Source organism: Mirounga angustirostris, unplaced genomic scaffold (assembly GCF_029215605.1).
Source record: "Mirounga angustirostris isolate CCGP_5_RB_7025 unplaced genomic scaffold, mMirAng1.0.hap1 SCAF_3, whole genome shotgun sequence".
In the NCBI taxonomy this organism is placed as follows: Eukaryota; Metazoa; Chordata; class Mammalia; order Carnivora; family Phocidae; genus Mirounga; species Mirounga angustirostris.
The window spans coordinates 127,219,456-127,244,340 of NW_026991711.1; the positions used below are offsets into that span (position 1 = coordinate 127,219,456).

At 36.3% G+C, this 24,885-nt stretch overlaps 1 protein-coding gene across 2 annotated transcripts in view; it reads right to left on the reverse strand.

Annotated features, from left to right (window-relative positions):
• Positions 1-24,885, reverse strand: part of KCNH7 (potassium voltage-gated channel subfamily H member 7) — a 474,108-nt gene that overhangs the window by 7,654 nt on the left and 441,569 nt on the right. Inside the window, exons 10-13 of one of the 2 annotated variants that reach the window (XM_045867425.2) lie at positions 19,690-19,942; positions 16,016-16,221; positions 14,036-14,135; positions 5,326-5,589 (exon numbers count right to left, since the gene is read on the reverse strand). In XM_045867425.2, coding sequence (XP_045723381.1) covers positions 5,326-5,589; positions 14,036-14,135; positions 16,016-16,221; positions 19,690-19,942 — 823 coding nt within the window. The remainder of the gene's footprint in view (positions 1-5,325; positions 5,590-14,035; positions 14,136-16,015; positions 16,222-19,689; positions 19,943-24,885) is intronic. The other variant, XM_045867426.2, reaches the window with a different exon arrangement.

Here is a 24,885-nt window from a genome sequence, read left to right on the forward strand (position 1 = left end):
GATGGTCATGAGTTTCGAATACAATTTTGTGTCTGATTAGAGAGCAGTGATTCTGTGTTTTCGTATTTGGGAAGAAACAGCATATTTTGCTTCTACAGGCATACCTCATGTTATTGCTCCTGGCTTTGTTGCATCTCACAGATAGCAGTTTTTATACGACCAGTGTTCTGACCCCTGAGCTAGGGAGCCTTCTGATATCGGTTTTTACAGATCAAAAGTTTGTGGCAGTCCCGTGATGAGCAAGTCTATGGGCATCATGTTTCCAACAGCATTTGCTCACTTCATGTCTCTGTGTCACATTTTGGTAATTCTTGCAATATTTCAAACTTCTTCATTATTATATTTGTTACTGTGATCTATGATGAGTGATTACAACTTCCTGAAAGCTCAGATAATGGTCAGCATGTTTTTAGCAATACAGTATTTTTAAATGAAGGTATTGTACATTGATTTTAAAGACATAATGCTATGGCACATTTAATAGACTACAGTATAATGTGAACAAAGAACAAATTTGACTCATTTTATTGTGATATTAACTTTTTTTGCAGTTGTCTGGAACTAACCCTGCAATACCTCTGAGGCAAGGTTATACAGCTTTGCCTTGGATTGAAGATTTTGGGGGCTGTTCCCCTAGGATAATTAGCATAATTTGTGATTCAGAGTGGGCCCAAGGAGAGAGCCATGGAAAAGTTCTGATCTTCAGGGGCTTCTCTTAGGGCCAGCCCAACTCAAAGTAGAGCCATCAAAGATGGCCAGGGTGTTAAAAGTCCTGTAGTCCCATGACACTATTCCGTGTTTTTATCTTTCCTTGTAGCTCCTTCTGCACTATCTTTTAATATATTCGCATTAATTTCCAATAAGCTTTCTTGTGGCTCTTTTATTTAGAATATTTTTATATCTCTATACTTTAAACACTCTGCTTATCTGTTCAAGTCTACTTTTCAAAGGCTCTGAGTGTCTGTTATGTGCCAGACACTCTGCTGAATGTGGAGGAATTAAAGGCAAAAAGACCCAGGCCCTACACCTGAAGAATCTGGTAGCAAGGTTCTGATCATTTTTCATACTGCTTATGAATCTCCTTTTAATTTATGGCTTCTCTTACAATCCATATTTGCAAGTTATCAATATCAGAGGGCAAATATAGTATCTTATTTTTTCCTCTCATTTTTATCATACACCTCGATGGCTTTTGCTCTGCTTTCTTATCCTCCACATTTTACATATCCACATAAGAGCTTAAAATGATTAAAGGTTTGGAAAATAAAACTCTTGGAAAAATATTAATGGAGTTGGGAGTTTATTTCAGAGATAAAGAAGTGATATCTTCTCACTGGGAGGGCTGGTAGGAGGAAAAGAGTATCTAAAACTGGTCTTCATTTTCACATGGAAATAGATTTGAATTACAGAAAGTGATTTGGGTTTGATAGAAAACTTTTTTTACTCTTTTCTTTTCTTTTTTTTTGGATGCTAGCTATGATTAAACACTGACAAAAGTTATGTAAAGTTAAGGAATTTATATCCTCAGCTATTTAAAAAAATTGGGTAGAAAGTAACCGATTTGGGAAGATTAGGTATGATTCTAGAAATAGGGAGCAGCATTTGCAGGCTTTTTGCAGTCCCTTCCCTTCCTGCAGTTTCTCCAAAAGTACAGTCAGATAGCTCAAAAGCATCCCCTTTCTTCAAGGAGCAGAGAAAGTCTCTGTATTCGTTCTTTTTTTTTTTTTTTTTTTTTTTTGTATTCGTTCTTCTATCATTATCTCTTTACCATTGAATACACAAAAATTTCTTTAATGAGGTGCCTATGATTGCTGCCTCATTGGGTGAAGCAGTACCAAAGGAATTAGCATCTCCAAAGACAGCATTAGAAAAGTAGAAGGTCAGGGTTCCTTGTTCTGCTGAAATGGCTAACAGAGCTCATAGGGCTTGTTATGAATTCCAGAATGGTTCTTTGTGATTAAGGCTTCCTTAGCCTATGAGATCCTGGTGTTTTGTTTTGCCTTTTGATTTAAAGGGACAGAATATAATTTCTTTTGATTTTACCAAGCAAAACAAAATGAAAATGAACATAGAAAAATGATATTGCTGAAGGTTTCAGTAATATATCAGCAGATTTTCACTGAAAAGTATGATTTACTATTCATAGACTTGTAAGGCTATTTAAAATGGAAAACAATAATATAATGTCTTAGTACACTAGGTTTTCAATTTTGGCGCAGTAATGCCAAACATTTAGAACACACATACAATGGTTTGGTGATGTCAGTGCTAGTCCGTGTCTAGCCACCTGCTAGCCGGGTACTGTAGGAATCTTTAGAAAAGATAGTAAGAACTGATAAGATGGAAGTTACATATTATGCTCAGAAGTTTTGTGCCAAAAAAGGTTACAGAATTTCTGCCTATGCTTAACAGCTCTCTCATTCACAAATCATATATTATAAATTGATTTTTAAATAACAATGGTGAATCACATGCAATAAATTATGTAGGATTATATTTTTTTCTTTACGGCTCAAGAAAAAAACATTATCTTCTCAGCAGAAATGAATAAAATGTAAACTATTAGAAGCTTCCTTGATTATAATTTAATTTTTTTTATTAAAGTCTGGGTATGCATGATTGGCTTGTTTTAACAGCAATATAGAAGAAAAAATTTCAAAGGGGGAAATCCTGGTTAGTGGTCTTAATCAAAATGAACATCTTAGTAGACACTTTCTAAATATAGCTCAGAAAGACTCTGTACTCCGTTGCCTTGGAAAATGTTGCTATAGTTGCAAGACACATTTCTGGAAATGGATGAACAGAAAGTAAACTTTCACTTTGCTCTGGGTACACATGTTTTCTAGAGTTAACTTTTGACCTCAATCTAAGTCGGATCAGAATCCACTTAATTTGCTTTTTTTCTTTTCAGTTTTGCCAAAAGGGTGCTCTTCTGTTGGATTCAGCATGACAAGTGCAGGAATGTGAGTAAATGCAATTTCCTATTGATAAAACTAAAATTTGGGGGGATTAAGTAGTTCACACTACAGCTGCTGGAGCTGTACCCTACACAGTATTCAATTTCTTGAACATCCCATAATACTTCACCTTAAAAAATCAGTAAGGGATAAAATTTGCAGTGAATGAAGTTTTAGAATTCTCCATTAGTAGGTCAGATTAATTAACCAGGTTAACCATGTGTCACACTGGTCAACGCTATATGATATCAATTATTTTATTCAACTGACATGAATATTTAGCTATGTATTTTCATTCAAGGTAAGGATTTATTATTTGAATAGGGACTCAATTGTACATTTTTGAAAATTAAAACTTTGTAGATATTAAAATTATTTGTTAGAATACTTTTTTTATCCCACATGCAGGCTAGCTAATTAAAAATAATTGGAAGAAGCGGCCAAGAAAAATACAAGACGAAGGGCATGAAACTCACTGTCAGCAAGAGTCATTATAAAGTCAAATAAAGTCCCAAAAATACATCTTTAATGACTTATCACTTGAGACTCTAAAACTCAAGAAGAAAACAACAAAAATTACTTTTTAAAAAGCCAGGTCCACTTTCTGCTGACTTTGGGAGAAGTAGAGACGGTTCAGTGAGCTCTTCAGAACTTCTGACTTCGGTGATACAACCTTTTCCTATTTTTAGTACTTCCCAGAATCTGATTTCATAAATAACTAAAATGGGACATTTGGTAATCACATCTAATATTCCATTCTTCCATTTTGATAAATGAGGTACTATTTTCATTCACTTCATCAAGATTTTAAATTGTCCAGAGAACATTTGCATATATTCTTAGCTTACTTCAACATGGGGTCATGGCAAAAGCTGATTTGATATGATAGGGAAAGTAACTCTGGAAAAATGTGAAGCCCAAACATCCTAGATTCAATAAAACTACTGTTGTCAGATATAGTCACTTCAAATAATGGTGATGATGATAGGTAATATTTATTTACTCTGAGCCATAATTTTGCTATCCTGCCAGGCCAAGACCGTTTTCCCTTTATTTCTGTTATATTCTTTTGATTTTTTTGGCTATGCATTCTTTTTTTTTTTTTAAGATTTTTATTTATTTATTTAACAGAGATAGAGAAAGAGCACAAGTAGGCAGAGCGGCAGGCAGAGGGAGAGGGAGAAGCAGGTTCTCCGCCAAGCAGGGACCCTGACGCGGGGCTTGGTCCCAGCACCCTGGGATCATGACCTGAGCCGAAGGCAGCCGCTTAACCGACTGAGCCACCCAGGCCCCCCAGCTATGCATTCTTTACCTCTACATTTTTATATATCCATTTGTATATATGTATTTTATATATACATTCAATGATTAAAAGTTTACAAAATAAAATCTATGAGAAACTACTAAACTGAGTTAGGGATTTTATTTCAGAGAAAGTAATTTATGCATGTTATCTTGTTCAATAAGTACAATCATTTAGTTGGTTAGAAAATATTATTCTATTTGAAAGATGAGCAAGCCGAGCCTTAGTGGGGTTTGTAAAGTTACTTATTCAAAGACATAAAGGGAGCAAGTGAGCAAAGCAAAGAAATAAATGGAGCTGGGGTTGGAACCCAAGCAGTCTGACCCACACCTGTTCTTGCCCCCACCTACCAGTTAGATTTAACGAGATCTGTAGATCTGTTATGCTAAGTTAATTGTTCCTCCATGTGATAGTTCTTAACTTTTCCTATTTCCCATCCATTAGACCAAATTTGCATACATTAATCAAACATGATCATCCATCTCATGCATCTTTTCTACAATAAAACCCATATATTTGGGTATTCCTTCTCATAGAGATGTTAAACAAGGGTGTTTAAATGAGTTGGATAAAGAGCATAATTTATGTAGGGTCGTTTCTCCCCATTTGTTCATAATTCCCAGTAAACTGAAATTCTTTTTGGTGTTTATTGTAGCATTACTGCATTGGCCTTTCATGCTAGAAAATGACTGGGTTGGAGGTGAGAAGTGAGTACAGAGGGTACATATAAGAAGCAACAGATTAGCTCTCTTAAAATACTCATTAATCCCCGCTTCCTGTCGGAATCACTACAATAGGCCTTCCCACAATGTTCTATGTGGCGTTTTGCTAAATCTCACTACCACAAAAACCTCTTATGTTATCAATGTTTAGGAATAATTAACACTATTCCAGATTTGCACAAATGCTTTGTAGATGATCTGAGATCTGAACTCTGCAAATATTTCAGGAAATTGTAAAAAGATTAAATTAGCATGTGTGAATACAGTTCTTCATTTGTGAAAAGTCGCCATTTTACAATTAGCACCAAAGGGAGACAATCTGATTCCTGAGAAACTTGATTACCTTTGCAAGAGTGACTTCTCTTATCTATGTGAATTCTTCCTGAGGTGGGCACTGTTCCTTCAAAATTGAGTCCAGCTGCTTTCCCCATTCCTGCAGGAGAATCTACTATTCCTGAGAAGAGAGGCTTTTGTTCATCATCAATGGAGGAGATGAAAGATGAAGATCTGCTTTTTTTCTCTTCAAAGTGCTTCTTGGAACTGTGATAATGTCTTATGGTATCTACAGAGTCTTCAGGACCATTTGTACTGTTCCCTTTGCCAAAATCTATCAAAAAAATTATTTTATAGGAGATAATCAAATGTGAGACTCTATGCATATTATGCTACCTAACTATATATAAACTACACTTTTAATAGTTGTGTTCTTTAAATAACTGTAACATAGAATTTTCTTTAGGGGAGCCTGGGTGGCTCAGTTGGTTGAAAGTCCAACGCTTGGTTTTGGCTCAGGTCATGATCTTAGGGTCCTGGGATGGAGCCCCACAGCAGGAATTCTCTTCCTCTCCCTCTGCCCCTGCCCCCCCCAAATAAATAAATAAAATCTTAAAAAAAATAATTTTATTTAAAACCACCAGGAAAGTTGTTCATTCTCTTTTTCCCATTGAGAATGTAGCTACTTATGGAGAATTTTTTTTCTTAATTCAAAGGACATTAGATTATCTTAATGAAATACATTGTTTGTTTACGTCTCAGGAAAAAAAAAACAACCTGTAACTTATAATCTTATTTATACATGCTCAACAGTCATCTGTATTCTTAAAATCTCTGGTCTACTATCTCTTTAAGGAAATGAAAAAAGGGGGAAGAATGTGTCCCAATTCTAAAATAGCACGACCATGCCGTCTGTTTGTTTTTAGCCTCATGCCCTCTTGTGTGGCAGGCATTCACATGTTGTGAAGGTCAAAACCAGAAGCCTCCTTGTAGTAAAGGCTGACGGGATGAATTTCAGCCTTAGTTCAGTGTATGTCATGGCCTTGACATTCCAGGCATTTTGGTAGTGTAGCATACTGCAAAGAATATAAAGCTTAAATACAGTAATTAAGGTGGGTTTACCTAGTTACATTAAAGCCAATAGTGCATATTGGCTGTTTTATACTGAAATGTCAGGACAATTTTAGCCCTGAAAGTTGCGTTAGAACATATTTCAGCAGGAAAAACTCCAAAAGACAAATCTCAGAACTTATTTCCATTAGTGTCCTGGGGAGACAGTATAATTCTCCATCTGGTTACTGCTAATAGCTAACCAACACAACTCCAGAAGGTGTAGTATTTTCTAGAGAAATGGTTAAGATAGTGTCCCCATCTACTCTATGCCTGGTTGTGCTTAGTCTATTATTTATAGAAGGCCAAATGAACTGACTTAGGCCACTCCAGAGAAACTTCCAATTATTTTTTAAAATACTTATTTAAAAAATATGTATCATAATTTAAAATATGAGAAGCCAGAAAACAGCCCAAGGCAAAAATGAATAGAGTTTAAAAATCAACTTTATGGGGCGCCTGGGTGGCTCAATGGGTTAAGTGTCCAACTCTTGATTTTGGCTCAAGTCATGGTCTCAGGGCTGTGAGATCAAGCTCTGCATGGGGCTACGAGTTCAATGGGGTTTGCTTCAGATTCTCTCTCTCTCCCCCGCCCCTCCCTCTGCTTGTGTCTGTGCGTCCGTGCACGCGCTCTCTCTCTCAAATGAATAAATAAAACTTTTAAAAAAATCAAACTTATATGAAATTGTTATTAAAGAGTTCGTTTATGTCCTGTCAATTAAAGTTAAATGCAGCAAAAACTGATTGCTTAATTTATTTTCTTTAAGATTTCACACTTGCTCAGCGATTTTATCATTGCTGAGAAAATCACAGACTTTTCCAGTTTGTTCGTTCTTCCATTCGTTTGTTCGTTCCTTCCTTCCTTTCCTTTTTTTGAGAGACAGAGAGCACGCGCCCGAGGCAGGGCTGGATCTCACGACCCTGAAAGATCATGACCTGAGCTGAAACCAAGAGTCAGATGGTTGCTTAACCACCAGAGCCACCCAGGTGCCCCTCCCAGTTTCAAGCACTGTGGACACCATTGGTTGCTCAGAGTCACTTACATTTCCCCACTTAACCGCTAATCCAATTGGCTATAAATTTTCAGATTGGCATTTCCTTTTCTCTCCAGTGTCCCTGGCACGGCCCTCCTTAAACTTCTAGAGTTCATTATTATCATCTCATCCTCTGTTTTCTTTGGTTTTAACTTCTTCCCTCTTGAAAATTTGGTCTACATTCCCCATTTTCTAAACACATTTCATTCCTCAAAAAATAATTGTTTCCAATTTTATGCTAGTAAATGTAAAAAAAAAAAAAAAGCTTCACTTCTCTAACTTGTCCTCACACCTGCTTAGAGAATTGCATCAGTTTGTTGCTCCTGAGTACACCTTTGTGTAGTTTGGGCACCAGTGGGATTTGAATCAGCACAGGCTTCTGACCTTCCTGAGAATGCCTTCCTTTTAACCACTTGCATGGAGTCTTCTCCAGTATATTCAAATGTAAACTGAATTGATCATTACTTCTTATGCCTCCGATCTAAGTACGGAGAATGCTAACATGGATCTTTGTAATGAATGTACAACACAAATTACACAACCATTTTGTCTTTTTGGCTTGAGAGGTCTTAGGAGTTCTCTGTAGATTTTTCAATCCTCACACATAGTAAAATGTTCTGTCCTACCTACTGCCTGGGCCTCAGTCTTTGTTTACTAAGTGTGACTTGATTTTGGATGCTGAGGGACAAATTCATCAGTTAAGAGATATTTTTAAGTTGAATTATCATAACTTGCTGATTTCAACTCAGGACAAATATTCATGAAATGTGGTGAATGAGGGATTATGATTTCGTCCTACTGTAAAATGGAACAAATTACTTTATATACATGGTCTCTCAATCTTAGAATAAAAACTCCAGGTGAAAGCAGAATCACGAGAGAAGAAGAAAGAGTTTCATTTCCTTGAACTTTTCCAATTCGTAAGGAGAATTACTCCACATTTACTTCTGTGTTCATTGCCACTGGAGGATGAGCCTGCTGCTTCCTGGGACCTAGGCCACATGGACAGTTTCTTTAATGCAGCCTCCCTGCAGCCACATTTTTCTATTCCTTATTAGATAAATCAAAGCTTCATATTCTATCACAGAAAATGAAAATTGAAATGACCATCGATTTGTGGATTAAAAATGGAAACTGCTCTGGGTTAGGCTGGAGGTTAGCTGAGGGAATACATGAAATTAGGCTAAAATGCATTATAATTAGCCTCCAGGTACCTCTAGATTTTGAAGGCCTGTTCCATTTCTGCCCTTTTCTAATTAAACTGAATTATTTGATAGATATTATATAGTACGAGGCACTGGTTTTTCTTGATATGAATTTTTTTCTTAATGTTATTCTTATTCTATGTAGAAATAGTATTCTGGGGACAGTAAGGTCAGGGAGTTTTACATTTCCCCCTCTGCTCGAGGTGAGATTGTCTAATCACTCCTGTTACCATCATTTTACAAAGACAAATTTTCGCCTGTTTAATTAAACCTCAAGTTTGCTTTCTGATGTAGATGATTAAAACCTTTTTTTTTTTTTTTTCAAATCCCTTGTTTCTGGAGGCTGACAGTTCACCTCCTCACAATTCTAAAGCATTTGTGATTTACCTTGTGGGTGTCTCTCTGGGTTCAGACTGAATTCAAGAGTACAGGATAAGAGTATCCCAATGGAGTAGTTGACCCATCCATCTTAAGAATGATAACATTCTTCTATTTCAAACAATCTGGGAGCAAATGCTTGCTCACTCCACCTTTTATGGAGCTTTTATTTCAGATTAATTACCATTTTTATTTATCAGACCCAGCAGATAGACCCAAATTTTGGTTGAAAAGAGGCACTGAATGTGCCCTGCCCTGTCAGCATTTGAGTTTTGGATTTCCTACTGGTAACAGTACTGAAATAAGCTGAGCATTTTAGGGCCAGATGCATTTCAAAAAAAGTTATTTCATTAAAAATTGAGGTCTAAAATAAATTTCTTCAATTGATTTCAAATACCTTACTTAGTTCCTCTCTAGCTTCAAGGAATGTTGAAAGGGGACTAGTGTCATTTTTCTATACAAATGCAAGATAAAAACATTTAAACTGTCTTAAAAATTAAAATAAAGCAAATTACATTTATGTATCACTAAAGTGGATATTAAAAGCTAAGTATTATTTGTTATTCGAGAAGATGTTCTTAAGAGATGCCAAAGTATAATACCAACATGTTTAAGGCTTAAATTAATAGAGTTAAACCACTTTTATTCTATAAAAGTAAGTTTAACAATGTATATATTTACTCCTTACTTCAATAGCCTTCAGACTACTATGCTACTTTGATATTGCGTTTTCTGTCCATAGAAAGAGTTGCGTAGAATATTCCAAATATTTGGTCAAAAAACACTATCGGTTAAAAAATATGTGTGTGTGTGTGTATGTGTGCGTATCTCATGTGTTATTATACATGCTATTATACTAATATATTATGTATCTTATAAACTATACCCAACATAAAATCTTAATTATTATTATCACCCAATGAATCATATTGGCATACTCTGAAGTAAGCACAATCCAACTTTGAAGATATTTAAAGAGAGACAACTTTTTTAGCATGTTTCAAATGAGTATACCTCATTTACTTCTGTTTGGGCCAATCATCTTAACAAGTCCTTAACAAAGGCCACTAAATAGGTCACTGAAGCATCATTTTTGTTCTTCACTTTCTGAAACAATGACTTTACTTCCATCTCAGGAACTGTAGGACCTCTTTTTTACAATGACCTTAGTTAAGTTGGGGAGTTCTGGGGCACCTCCAGTCCAGAATTTGAAGAAGGAAAGAGAACTACTTGAAGATTAAAAAAAAAGCAAACAAGCAACAAGATGTCCTCAAATTCACAGCTAAACTAACAACTTTCTCTTGTTGAGAAGTAGGTTTATTTCATCAGAAGAAATGAGAAGCTCATGAGGACAAGCCACGTTCATCAACAAATTAATTATAAGAGATAAATGATCCAAAATATTAACTTCTATTTGGTTCAAGTCAACTTGCCAGAGATTCTATATACCTTTTCTTTTTAAATGTATCTTTTTGAATGTAAGCTCCTTAACGACGTGTAGCTGGCGTGATTGGAAGGGGTGGGGGCCGTAAGGATTGAAGCCTAAAGAGTTCTGGTGCCTTGAGTAGGTAGTGAGTGGCAGTGCAGGACTCAGCCTTTGTCTGTCTCCAAAGCCAGTCATGTGTTCTGTCTGGTTCTTGATGCCTCTGCTAAGTGATTCACAGTCATCAGCACTCTTGGTTGTCTGCCTTCAAGATATTGTTTCACATGAGCATTAAACTAATTAAAATAATCAATGCACTGCATGAGCAGCTTTTAGTTTATGTACCCCCATAGCATTTAACATCAATAATTTTCTGAAAGTTCTTTGTTCTTTATACTTAAGTATGTGTTTTTCTCCTATACATTCATTCTACATCAAGATATGCATAGAGTGAGTGTTCTGCCTTTAGAACATTAAACTGGGGCGATGGGGACTAGATTGTTTTCAGCAAATTTTTATACTTGCTGTAGCACCATGGAGTCCTGAAGACTAGAATAGGTTCTCAAGTTCTGGATGACTGGAGTTAATTGTGTCTTCACATTGCCCAAATCATGCTTACTCATTGACACACCAGGAAACTTCAAAGAGCTGCAAGCAGGCAAATACCTATACTTTATATAAGATAAGTCTCATAGACTAAGTCTGTGATTAAAGGAAGTTTCCAGAATCAATAGAAATGTCTAGTTGCATGAGCACAGTATACATTGTGATATGCTCTTAGGGCCTTATCAGGAGAAAAAAACATTAGATTATTTAGCTTGAGAATGAGGAAACTAAACAAGATTGAAAGGAAATTTACCTGAAGTCCAGCAAACAGCTGCTGTCTAAGAAACATGATTTATATTGAATTTGGTAAAATAGGTTTTTCACTCAAAATAATTAAAAGCATTATTTTCATGAAAAAAAAAAATCTTCAGGTGTACCGGGAACATTATTGTATAGACAACATTTTCAAGTTGTTCTTCATATCCAGCCAGAAAAAAATAAGAGATTAACTTCAGGATAAGGGATTTTGATTAAGCCTACCGAAGAACAGCTTGAGAGTAATGGTTTTGATTTTAGAAAAAGTTACCAAGAGAATAATGAAAGACACCTCAGAAATAAATTATCACCTATTTGAGTAGTTTATTGTTCTGTAATCAGCCAGAGGACTCAACAATTAGCCCAATTCAACAAATATGTATCAACCATTCTTTGTTAAAGGAATCTGCAGTTTGATAGAGAAAAAGCACAATAAACATTAATCACTGTGCAGGGCAGATTTTGACAGTATCACCAAAGGAAAGTGACATGGGAATTCATAAAAGAAAGAAAATCTATATATTTGAGGAAATCAAGAAAAGAGTTCATATTGAGGAGCATCTCCCTACTTGCTAGGTAAGACGCTTCCCAATTCATGAATTGCTTCCAAAGCCAATTACTTCTTAAAAAAAGAGTTTATGTTGAATATATCACTGGAGATTAACCATGACAAGAAAAAGGTAATTTTGGTTGATGAAAAAGTGGTGTGGTGTGGTTGCATGTGCCTGTATTTGACGATAGGGAGGTAAATTCTGATTAAAGGAATGATATAAGCAAAAATACAGAAATGATTTACATGGAATAGAGGGCAGTTTAGTTTACTTGAAGTGTAGAGTAAGCTGAAGCTAGTAGATGAGCTGCCCTAGGGAGAGAATTCAGAGTGAAAGAGGCCAAGGAGAGAACTTGGATGAAGAAGGCAAAAGGAGGAAGAGAATCAAAAGGAAGATGCTCAAATTCTATTTCATTAATTGATTTACTTTTTCAACAAATATTTGCTGAATACTTGCTATGAGACAAGCACTGAAGTTACAGGTGACTAAATATTTCCCATCTCAATGGAGTTTAGAGTCTAGGGGCAAACAACATTGATTAAATAATGATGCAAATAGACACAGAAGTACAACTGGAATTAGTGCTGCAAAACAGAGGAGCTGCTTCGAGAAGGACAGGCTAGGGTTGTTGAGGAAAGGGGAAGTCCTTAGAGAGGAAGTCCTTTAAATATGTGCATGACATAAACATAACTGCATTTAGAAAAAAAAAAAAAAAAAAAAAGATCACCAGTGGTCCAGTGTAGGGAATAGATGAGAGAGGGGCAGGTTGGATGTGGGGAGGTGAGTTGAGATGCTCTTTCAGTATTCCAGGTGACAGATTAGGGTAGCTTGGCCCAGAATTGTGGCTAAGAAGATGGAGAAAAGTGAACCAGAAGGGACCTGGTTTGAAGACTAAATGAAGATGTACTGGAGCAGCAATAACAAGACCTGTTGCCAGAGTTGATGGATAAGTTGAGAGAAGGTCACCTCCTAGATAGATATCTATCTAGATATCTGGTTTGTGCAATTGATTGGGTGGTGGTTCCATTTAGAGACATGGCAACTGATGAAGAGACTGGTTTCCGGAGGAACATCATGAGTTCAATTTAGGAAATTTTGATTTTGAGCTGCCTTTGAGATTTCAAGGTGATGGTTTAATAGGCAGTTGGATATATGAGATTGGAGCTCAGATGGTCTGGGATTAAAATGTAAATATTCACATCTCTTATGTGAGAATATAATTAATATAAATGAGATCACCCAGGAAAATGTTCGTATAGAATGAGAAGAGAAGAGGCCTAGGGACACACCTTGAGAAATTCTAATAACTAATAACTAGTTTAGAAGATAATGATCCTATAATTCTCTTTAGGGAATTACTGAGCACTAGAAGGAAAATTGGAAGAGTGCAGTATCACAGATGCCAAGAGAAGAGTATTCAAGAAAACAAGGGGACTTGTTCTGCTGAGAGCCAAATTTTAGACTAGAACACTTTTTGGATCAGCCTGGGGCAAGAATGGAGACTTCTTCAGGAAAACCTTCTCTCGTCTGCCCAAGCATAATTAAATGTACCTTCATCTGGGTTTCCATTGAGGTATGAGGTTATTCTAGTACATATCCGCTATTTTTATTCAAAATTACAAAGGGTGTGCCATCCCTTCCTAGGGAAGCTAGGGGCTGTTTTAAACAATTAGTTTTTCAGAAATTGAGTAGTTCTTTAAAAATGTGAAATGTTAAATATTCATTGAACACATGAGTAAAACATAAAGAATAGTTAGAGGGGTAGAAAAACCCAGAGAGGACAAGGAGTGGCAAGTCCATCAGAGAGTGTGAGGATGAAGAGGTCTAACAAATATCACCTTCATCCACATCATACATGTGAGAGGATGAAGCACTCAGGCTGCAACAAGGGTCCTCCCTCCAGAACACTCTGTTCAGGACTCAGAGTGTACTATTCAATGGCTATTAATTGGCCTCCTTTTCCCCCCTCTTTTTCTTTTTTTAACCAACCTACTCTATATCTCTGTGATGTCTCTGTAGATCTCAGATGGCTTTGCTGAATGACATCTTTGAGAGCTATCAAACAGTAACCCTATCATTAGCTCCTGAAAAAAGCAAAAGATTTGCCTTTCTAAAATCTGAATGAAACACCCTTGAAATCAGTAGTAAATGAGCATTTAGTAAGAAGAGCTAATAACCACATGCTGTACATTTAAACTTTAGAAATAAAATGAATTACCTTTGTCTCCCTCACTATCAAATGAGAATTTCCTTCTTCGTAGTTTACAGTTGTCTCCTTCAGAATCATTCACGGACTGTGATCGTAGTAAGAGATCAGCCTTTTTAATGGACATGAAGATAAAATGGAATATTATTCAATTTGAACATAATATATTGTCAGTAAATTCTTTACAATTTCATATCATTTCAACCACTTGAGACTTAATTATTAGATTGCAAGCAAACAGCTACAATACTTGGCTTCCTGGTTGTCTCTAAATTATAAAATGGACTGATAGAATAATTCTAGTAGTTTCACCATCTGATGAGGAAATCATAGTTGTATAAGTTATTTGTCAGAAGTGTTTGGGGATAATGTTGTCAACATTTAGAGACAACATATTCTTTCGTGTAGAATGTATTTTATGTAACTTGGTAAAGTTAAAATAAAAATAATAATTAAAAAATTGCAGAATCTGTATTACTACAGAGAAAAAAGTAAAAGTTAATTATAACTAGCTGTGCTGTTTAAATACATGGTAATGATTGCAAAGTCAAATTTCACAACAATAAATACAAGGTTAAATTCAATGAACACTATGCTTTAGGCATTTTATTATTTTGAGCTATTGTTGTATTCCAGTTCCTCCTTCTTTCCCCTCTGGAAATATTTATTTATTTGACAGAGAGAGACCCTCTGGAAAATATTATCATTCTGTAATAAAAATGGAAGCTCTGAAATAAATAAAACCAATGGAAGCTCCTGTTTTATTTGGTCGCTGTCTAAACTTTTTATGTAAAGAAGTTATCTTGTTTTTCAAGGCAAAATCGGAATGAGGTTGGTGACATGAAAATGAGATTTTAATAAGGTATTGAATTCATAAAAAAACATATGATTTTGATAACTTGAACCTCTTATCATCTAGATAATTTTCAACTTCTCAGTATTTTGAAGAGAAGCAATTATCTGAGCTGATAATTTAATAACCTGATGCTTCAGGTTATTAAATGAGACCCTGGTGACCCCACAAGTTTATCCTCTTTCAGTCCTGAACAGAGTGTTTTGGAGGGAGGACCCTTGTTGCAGCCTGAGTGCTTCATCCTCTCACATGTATGACGTGGATGAAGGTGGTATTTGTTAGACCTCTTCAGTCACAGTAGCTGGGAATGACTGTAACTCTGGGAGAATTAAATCTACTACCTTTTACCTAACTATTGACTTGAGGATTTTTTCTCCCAGAGAGCTTATTAGTTAGCATTAAAAAAGAAAACTTGGAAGTGTCAAAAGCCCAATATTTGGTTTCTGGCAAAAAGTTATTTAGAATCAGAGCTGGGATAATGGGGTTTGGGGAGAAAAGGGGGAGGAATAAACTAGCAGTAAATTATAGGCTGCAATTCTGTATTCCTAGAATAGTGATAAGTCATAAAGACACATTTTTATAGTAGAAGAGAGTGAGGGATGCAAGGGCTATACTAATTTTGACTCAGGTTGAAGCCTGATTAATTTATACTTCTGTGATTTGGAAATTGTGTGAAATGCGGACCTAAGCTTGAATGAGTTTAATTTTTTTCATTATTATTGAAAAGACCTTGCTAACCAGTTTGTGGTATAAATAATAGCTGGGAGAATATTTTAACCCCTGTGTAAAATAAGCTCTTCTAGTTGACTTTCAACAGCCTAGAATCACCCATTTCTTACAAAGAACTGGTACACTCAGTATAAACCAAGGCTATTTTAAATGCAGTGTGTCACCTAAGAGTTCCTGAAAGGTCAAATTTAATTGACCTCCTTAAAGTTATTCAGTATATTTGAAAGTAATTAGACTGAATTCCTTCCCTCTAACTTAGCAATTCCAACATGAAGTTGGCTTTTCCTTCCAAATATTCAGAATCGGTAAAGTTTTGCTCTGTTTGGCTTGATCTTTCAGAAGTATTTTGGCAATCCAAGAATAAAATAAAATGTCATAAGTACAAAAATAAGCAAACCATTAACATATACCTTTGCAGTCTCATGTCTTAGGTTGAAAGTCAACTCTAGGTTTGTGAGAAAGTGATCGGAAAACTCGGGATACATATCCAAAACTTCTAACAAGTCTTCTCTCTGGATCTTATGCAAGTCACAGTATGTGAGAGCTCTCACATCTGCATTAGACTTTCCAGGTTTAGCATAAAGATGAACCATTTCTCCAAATATATCGTTTTTTCCTAAAAAAAGAGAGGTAAAAGGAGTCTGAACTTAATGTTTTCTTTCTTTCTTTTTTAAAGATTTTATTTATTTATTTGACAGAGAGAGACACAGAGAGAGAGGGAACACAAGCAGGGGGAGTGGGAGAGGGAGAAGCAGGCTTCCCGTGGAGCAGGGAGCCTGGTGCGGGGCTCGATCCCAGGACGCTGGGATCATGACCTGAGCCGAAGGCAGACACTTAAACGATTGAGCCACCCAGGCGCCCCTAATGTTTTCTTTCTAAAAGTACAAGGGAACCACTGACCAGTCCTTGGACCAAAGACTTCAAATGGAAGATCCCATGACCAACAGACACTTGGGCAGCAAAATTCCAGTACCTTCTACTGACTGCTTCAGTCATGTTTATTTGCTGAGTGGAATTTTACCTCTTAACATACTGGTCCTGGTATAATTCCTATTATTTCCCTGCTTTGATTCTTTGGCTAGGTCTCTAGAAATGCAGCAAACATGACTTTAGTCTACTCTGCCCTATATGGCTAGCAAAGGGTCTTGCCATATAGTGGGTGTGGTCTAATTTTGTCAATCCAGGAATATGAAAAAGGTGGCAGTGAGTCAGATTCACAAACTTTCTATCTCAGGATGGTCTCGGGGAGGGGGTGGGTGATGCCAGGCACAGGGGTATAGTGGAACGCTTTCAACACTAAGAGGACTAGAGGTATAATTTGAACATACCTTGCTTCTTTTAGTAACGACTTTTGGATTTGCCCTTGATAAATTTTCCAATTGTTTAATAAATCTAGTTTTATTTATAGTCTTGCCTTTTTACCAAATGGCCTTTATTCTAAAAGTGTGTCCTTCTTGCTTTCTTGCCAAACCTGGGATTATTTCAGTATCTGGCTTTTGAGGGGTCCTCCTCATCCCTTCTGCTTAGCCACAGGCCACCTGCTTTTCCAGGCTTTGTTCAATAATGAGGATGATGACAGCAACAACAAATGCTTACTGAGATTTAAGTAGGTGCCAGGCACTGTGTCAAACGCTTAGGTGAATTATCTCATTTAATCCCTAAAATAACCTCATAAAGAAATTACTACTTATTATCTAAATATTTTGACTATGAAAGAAGATTAAAGAGGTAAACTGATTAGGTCAAGGTCACCTACTTAGTTGGGTGAAGAGAAGGAGAGAGTAGCCATGATTAAATCCCTTGCATTCTGACTCCAGTCAAAATCTTTTCACACTTGGTAGGCTTAATCTCCTCCCAATGTTTTACCTGAATGTCATAGGCACTTAGATTTTTCTGTCTCTGAATGTCAAGGCACTTAAAAATTATGGAATACGTGCTTAATAATAACTGATAAATTATTGATCGTATAACTTTTAAAGATCGTCAATGGTAGTGTAAAATGGTACTTTCTTACATATATCGTGAAGCTTCTTTTCAGATTTAGAAAACAACTTTCTGGATTCGTTAAGTTAGTTTTTGATAGACAAGTTTATATATACCTGACTATGGAAACTATCAAAGACTTTTAAACAATAAAATTCCAATTGGTCAAAAATATCTGTAATGTTCTTATTTTAAATGTGAATTTAATGGGGAGAAATCAGAGATCATATCTCTATGACAGAAATTGATATGGGAGAGAATACATTAACTTTGTTTTAAATAAATACCTCGCTTCAAACATGGAATGAATAATCATAATTTGTGAGGATTTTAGGTGCAGATTTACATGGAAATGGGGACAGAAAAAAAGAATCTTGAAATTCTTTATAGTTTTAATACTTCGGTATAGATATTATCAAAGAAAAGCTCTCAACTAAATTCAGCATGAGCTTTGCATTTTAATTAGTTTACACCACTGTAAATGAGCAAAGACTAAGCCAGCCAGTGTGTACTGCTTAACTACACTCTAAAATTAATTTTTTATAAGGCGAGAGGGCTTGTTACCTCCCTGTAGAAGCTGAGGCAGGCTGATTCTAAGATCAGGAATGCAATGAAGCATGCTTCTTCCCTGGCAACATACAGAGCAAACTGTTGAGGCCAAACTTGGTGAAAGTCCAAGTTTATTATATAGCTGCTACCTGATTTATGTTTTTATTCTTTGCCTGATTATTGAATCGTAAACCAAATTGTGCATCTTGTCAATTTGGGGTTTAAAGAAAACTGTCAATATAACAAAATTATCAAAATATATAGGAATTACTCAAACTTCTTCATCCTGTGCTAGGCCATACTCTGGTTTTACACGGCAGCAAAGAAAACAGACAACATCCTTGTCCTTTTTTGGATGTTAACGTCAAGAATCTAATGAAAGGAAATTGTTGAGTTACATGCTCATTATTTAAATGGACCTGGGTTTAATCCGCAGGAAAACAAAGAAGTGCCTATGTTCACAAATATTGGGTGTGGGTGTTCTCTTGGGGAGACTGAGGCTTAAACCTCCCCGCGAGATGGTAGGGGAGAAAAACTGGTCTCCTTTCTCTCTGCTTCTTTCCTCTTTCCCACTGTTCTAATATTCCAAAGAAATCCTACAAGTTCACACTGACTAAATTTGGTTTTGAACAGACAGATTGGATAGATGGACTTTCTTTTGCACCCAAGCCAGTTTAATTTACTAGTAATTTTAATCTCCTCACCACCTTTATCTCTATAAGTTCATAGCTCTTTATATGACTTAGGTAAAGACTCATATAATTCCATTTGATAGGACACAGCAGGTAAAAGTGCAGAGCGAATAGATGAAATTTATCAACACATAAACACAGTTCACGACAGGGCACTGGCTCATGCTAGCAAGTATCTTACAATGTATACATTTTATTTAAGGTGTTAAGGAATCCACCATGAATCCAAGGTTCTCCAACATGAAAAGCAAAATGCTGACTGTTTTCATATATTTGGCCTCAAACGTTAAGTAGCTGCCAAGAACTAAAGAGAGTCATGGAAGTGTTTACACATCAGAGAAAAAGTGAGACCGTCATGAAAACACACTGTCTGCAAGGTCAATTTGATTTGGATTGAATTTTAAATAAAGCTTTAAAATGACCTATCAGTACCTCTGAAACAAATAATACATTATATGTTAAAAAAAAAGAAGAAGAAGATAACAGGAAGGGAAGAATGAAGGGGGGGAAATCGGAGGGGGAGATGAACCATTAGAGACTATGGACTCTGAAAAACAAACTGAGGGTTCTAGAGGGGAGGGGGTGGGGGGATGGGTTAGCCTGGTGATGGGTATTAAAGAAGGCACGTTCTGCATGGAGCAGTGGGTGTTACGGGCAAACAATGAATCATGGAACACTACATCAAAAGCTAATGATGTAATGTATGGTGATTAACATAACATAATAAAAAGATAAAATAAAATGACCTATCAGTCTTGTACTCACAAATAAATGGATCGGTCCTGTTTTCTATTGTTTTAAACTACGCATCGTACCAGCTAATACCTGAATTTGTCACCATCCAGTTCTGAAACACTCACCCAGAATAGCTACCACAATGTCATCTTTGAGGATTTCAATGGATCCTCTGGATAAGAAATAAAGTGCAGTGAGGACATCCCCACAGTGAACCAGGGTGTCTCCTGGAGGTGCATGGGTCGTCTTGAACTTCATTGCCAAAGCTCTAAGGCAACCTTTACTTGCCCCCCGAAAGGCTTTGCAGTTTTGCAGCAAAGTCTGGTTGAGATGTAGACAAATGTCAGCTTGTAAACATTCTGGGAAACCCTTTAGGACCTGAGGAAAAAAAATAAAGAGTTTCATACTACCAGTGGACAGGGTCCCTCCACCTGAGAAATAAAGTCTATTTCTTGCTCACAGAACTGCGGGTGTAGTTACTGTCACACGAGTTCTTACAATTTTTCTACCTCGCCTACCTCAATGAATACTTGGTTTGCGAAATGTGTCAGAATTTTAACTCAAATGCTTGTTCTCTGAATTAACTGCAGGCATTCAGACTCAGCACAAATGCTGTCTCATTAAAATGTAATGCCTATGTTTCACACTGCTTTTCATTCCCTGCATTATGTGAGGTAGCATCATACTGTGCACATATAGAATGCAAATGTGACAATTAGTAAGACATAACTAATGAAAGGTGGTACAGCTAGAAAGACAACCTTTTGAAGGAATCTCAAGTCAATTTGGAGTGCTGTCTCTGGTATACTTCTTAATTGGAATTAGTAAAAATAATGATCGTGAAATAGCCATGGTATTTGTAAATGTCATAGACCAGAGGGTGCTCTTCGCGAACGGTACGTGGAATATTTATGTTTCATATGCACACTATTAATACTAAATATTTGGACAAGCACTGAAAATAGAGAAAGGGAAGGAGAACAGCAAACATAATTAAAAAGTATAGCTATGTTTTCAGAAATGGAAATTGTGCCAAAGTTTACAATGCAAACTTAAACTTCTAATAGCACTACTGTTTTGACAACCTATTCAGCGACTGATTTAAATCTGATAGAAGAGATTAAATAATAGTTTGTGACAAGTGCCACTCAATTTAAACTGAATACAATTCTATATTATTTTATAAAATTCCCAGTATACAATGGGCCAAAGACACTCAACTCCTGCTTCTCTGTGTGTGTCTTAGTTTCTTTGGGTGTCATATGTAGATTTTAATTCTCATGTTGACTTTCCTCTGTCAGTAAAAATAAATCCATTTAAATGTGCTTTGAAGTAGAGGGGAGGGGCATTACATAGTGTTTAATAATGTAATTTTAGGATTTCCTAAATTTTGGGTCAACCTTGCTGTTGCTATTCAATACAGCTAAAAGTCATCATGAATTTTTTGTCCAGATAATTGAAATGTACATGGTTCATGGAGGAACTTCAAATTAGACCACATTTGAGTTAACTTACACTTATGTCTATTTGAAATGTTAAAGCAGCCAAGGCGTATTGCTTCTGTAGGACCCCTGTGTGATGCAGCCGGTCAGATGGGCGTGGTATCATACAAACGGATCAATGAGAGACCGAAAACATGACAGCCACCAACTCCCAGCTTGTTTCCTTCATTGCAGAGTCATCCACAGAAATGGGTCAAGGGCATTTTAGAAGAAAACCCACAGAATACGGGTTCTGGTCGTGAATTTGCCACAGGTTGACACTTGCGCAAGTCACTTCATCTATCTGTGTTTCTTTGCCAGAGAATAAGAGCTTTTTTGATTTTAAAATTTGTTGTAAGTTACCAGTAAATAGCGCGCCAATTTCTAGGCACCACTTACCCAGCTCCACACAGCTGTAGGAACTCAGACATCTATCCTGAAGTTTCTATATTACCTGGCTCAGACCCAAAAGAAATGAGCCTTCCTCTTCTTCTGAAACTTCTGTCTTTAACTCTATCTTTCAGACTTTGTCTACGTGACTGGACTCCTACCAGATTTCCTGCTTGGACTGAAGGCCTTGCCAAAAGGATAACTTGCCTAGTCTTTGCCCATTTCTGCTTTTGAGGGCTAGGGGCTCTTTCCCCACTCTGTCAGTGGTACACAACTCAGCTCCTCCCATAGAGCCAGCCCTCTGGTAGGTCGCTGACCCTTTCTACTGGTCTAGACTATCACATGGGATTCTTTGGCAAGTGATGCTAGGCTGGAGTTAAGCAAGGCTTGCACACTGTTTTCTGCAATGGGGTCACTTTATTTGGGGGTGCTATAGTAGGAAAAACCCCAGTTTACTGGTCTTCCTGCATATGATTTACTTTTCCTCCCTGAAGCCCACTGTTGTGTGGTCTCAGCATAATTCTCAGATGTCCCCATACAGATAAAAATGTAGAGAGCATTACACCAAGTAACAAGTTAGACATGTCTATTTTTTTCTTAAGATTTGGCTATAAAAACATACAAAAAGACATTTTATATTTCACATAAATGGGGAAATTGCACTTTCCCTATAATAATTGGAATGAGATTATTGAGCTTGTAGCTGCTATTTCTGGCATTTTCCTGAAGTTCCTCTGTTATACTTTCTGAGTATAGCCTGCTTATTAAAGGAAAAATTGTGCATGTGTGTGTGTGCATGCATGTGCACAAGGGTGTGTATGCATGTTTTGAATTGGAAGGTACAGATGAGATAGAGGTAGGGGTTACTCATTTCTCTGAGTATGTTAGATGAGCTATGGAATCAGATAGGCATGAACTGAAGTTCTAGTTCTGACACTTACTAGTTGTGACTTTGGTTAATTCAATTAAATTTTCTTGAGATTCAGTTTCTTCAATTGTAAAAATAATTAATAATATCTACTTCACAGGGCTGTGCCCACAATTAAATGTAATAATGTACGTAAATTATCCCATTCATTGTAGCTGTCACATAGTTTACTTCTGCCTTTTTCTTTTCTTTACTTTGTCATACATATTTATTGTTCCTGAAGAACTGGTAAGTTCTCTTTAGCTAGAAATTGAGAGATACAACACCCATTGTATTCTCCTTGATCTCTTTGGTGAATAGAAAATTCACCACTAACTTTTGTGTTCCATTGCCTCAACAGAGTTTAAGATAAATTTTGTTTCCTGTTTCTGACTTGTGTTAAATGTTTTGACTTACTTGCACTTAAGTTTTCACTGTGAGTTGTCTTAAATTCTTTTTGAAATAGGCAGTTACTAAATCAATATAAACATGTTCTTGGAATGCCAATATTCTTAGAATCGTTTACAAAACCATAAAGGGTACTAGGGAAAGTTTTTCAACATTATTCTCTTCTCAAATGTCCTTAAGTGTCATCTCCCAGCATTTATCCTATCAGATGTGACACCCATTGGAAAGAATGGCCTCAAGTTGGAGATACCACAGAGTTTCATGGAGAAGCCTTTGCTGGCCCAGGGAGAAGGTACACACATGTTGGCTTGAAGGACTTATCTGGATTAAAGACTTATCCTGTGGTGTTAGCCCTTCACTAACTTTCTTAATTTTCTTAAGTGAGTTACATAGATCACTCAAGTAAAAGTCAATAGAAGTTAACATTTAGTAAGTGAATCTCTTACTAGCCCAGAAGTTTAAATGTCCTATGTAAGTTAGCAGCTTTGGAATCTGGGGTATGCCTAAAGTAAAGGGACTTTAAAAGCAGGGTTAAAAGAGAGGGATTATAGAGAAATAGACTAGAAGAACATGGAAAAGAGTGAGGAGAATGGGGTAAGTTGAAGTAGTATTCATCCAAGACACCCATTTCCGTTGGTCTCAGCTGTGTTGCCTTCCTTACTTCCTACTCATTGTACTTTTTTTCATCAGGTTTGGTTCCTCTGCTAAACTACCTGACGTGGAACTTCCTCATTTAACAGTCAAATATTAGCATTTTACCAGGCCTGGCAGATCTGGTTGTGAAGAGTAAGTGTGTCAAGTACACAGGTACAAACCAAGACACAACTGGTTTACTGATGTAATTATTTCCACTACTTTCTGCACAGCCTTCTTGTCTGTCAAGTTCTGAAGCTCTGAGGGTACACAGCACCTTTCACTGTGTGTCTGAAGTCATTATTTATTGGGTTGATTTGATTTCAAAGACCCAGGAGCATCACCCAGAATCGGGGTCATGGCCTGCAGCTTGGAGAAGTAGCTCTCATTCTTTTAGCAAATACATAGTAAATATCTACTCTATACCAAGCACTATACTTGGCATGGAAGCATAACAATGAAAAAAATATGTTCTGAACATATACCTGGCCCTTAAGCCTTTCTCTAAATGCCCAGTTTAAAATATATATATATATTTAATCAGGTAAAATAAATATAAATATATATATTTAATCAGAATTTTCCACACCTTGTTTTGCATGGACATTAATAGTACACATTTGGACACTTATAATCCTAATGGCTGTTCAAATGAACCCTCAATATACAGTTAATTAAAGGTGAATGAAAAGCTCATTTTAACTTTTCTAATATTTTCAGTTATGGGGGATTTTTAAAACTTCCTGATGTTCCACAAAATTTTTTCAAGGCTGGTAAAAATCCCATGTCTTTATTATGGTATAAGGTCACTTGAATATTTTATAAGTGTAAGGTTAATTTTCCTTTACTTGACTCTATGTGAATAAAACTCTTTGGGACCCTCAACTTATGTAAGACAAATGAGATATTTAGTCTTTTAAGTGAGTTTGAAATGCTTTCTGTGATTGCTAAAAGCAATCAACCCCATAGCTTAGTACCAAAGGACCCAAAGTTTAAGGACATTCAAACAAGAATAACCTAACAAGTACACGAGATAGCATTATTAAATCAAAACTCCTTGAAAAAATCATACAAAGAGAGAAAAAAGTTGAAATAATTATCCCATAGTAAGCACCATCAGACATGATCAGATACTAATTCAGAAGTATTTAACTTTATACTAAACTTCCCTCAAATGTGTATCTACTGGCACACACGTAGAGGAATAAATACTACAATATTGTCAATATATGCAATTTTGCAGAGTGTGAATTCAAATTTTCTTCATACTGAGCAAGGAATACAAAATTTAAAAAAGAATGGAGGCTGCGGTTAATGCAAGCCTGCAATTTCTGATTTGATATGAGTGTGCTCATCAAAATGACATTTGTGTCATTTACTTTTTAATAAGTAGATCCTTAAATTAAACTTATATACTTATGCCAATAAAAAAAATTATGGTACCTATTTTATGTATTGGGGTTTCAGTGAAAGCCCATGACAGATTACAATTAGAGAAATGT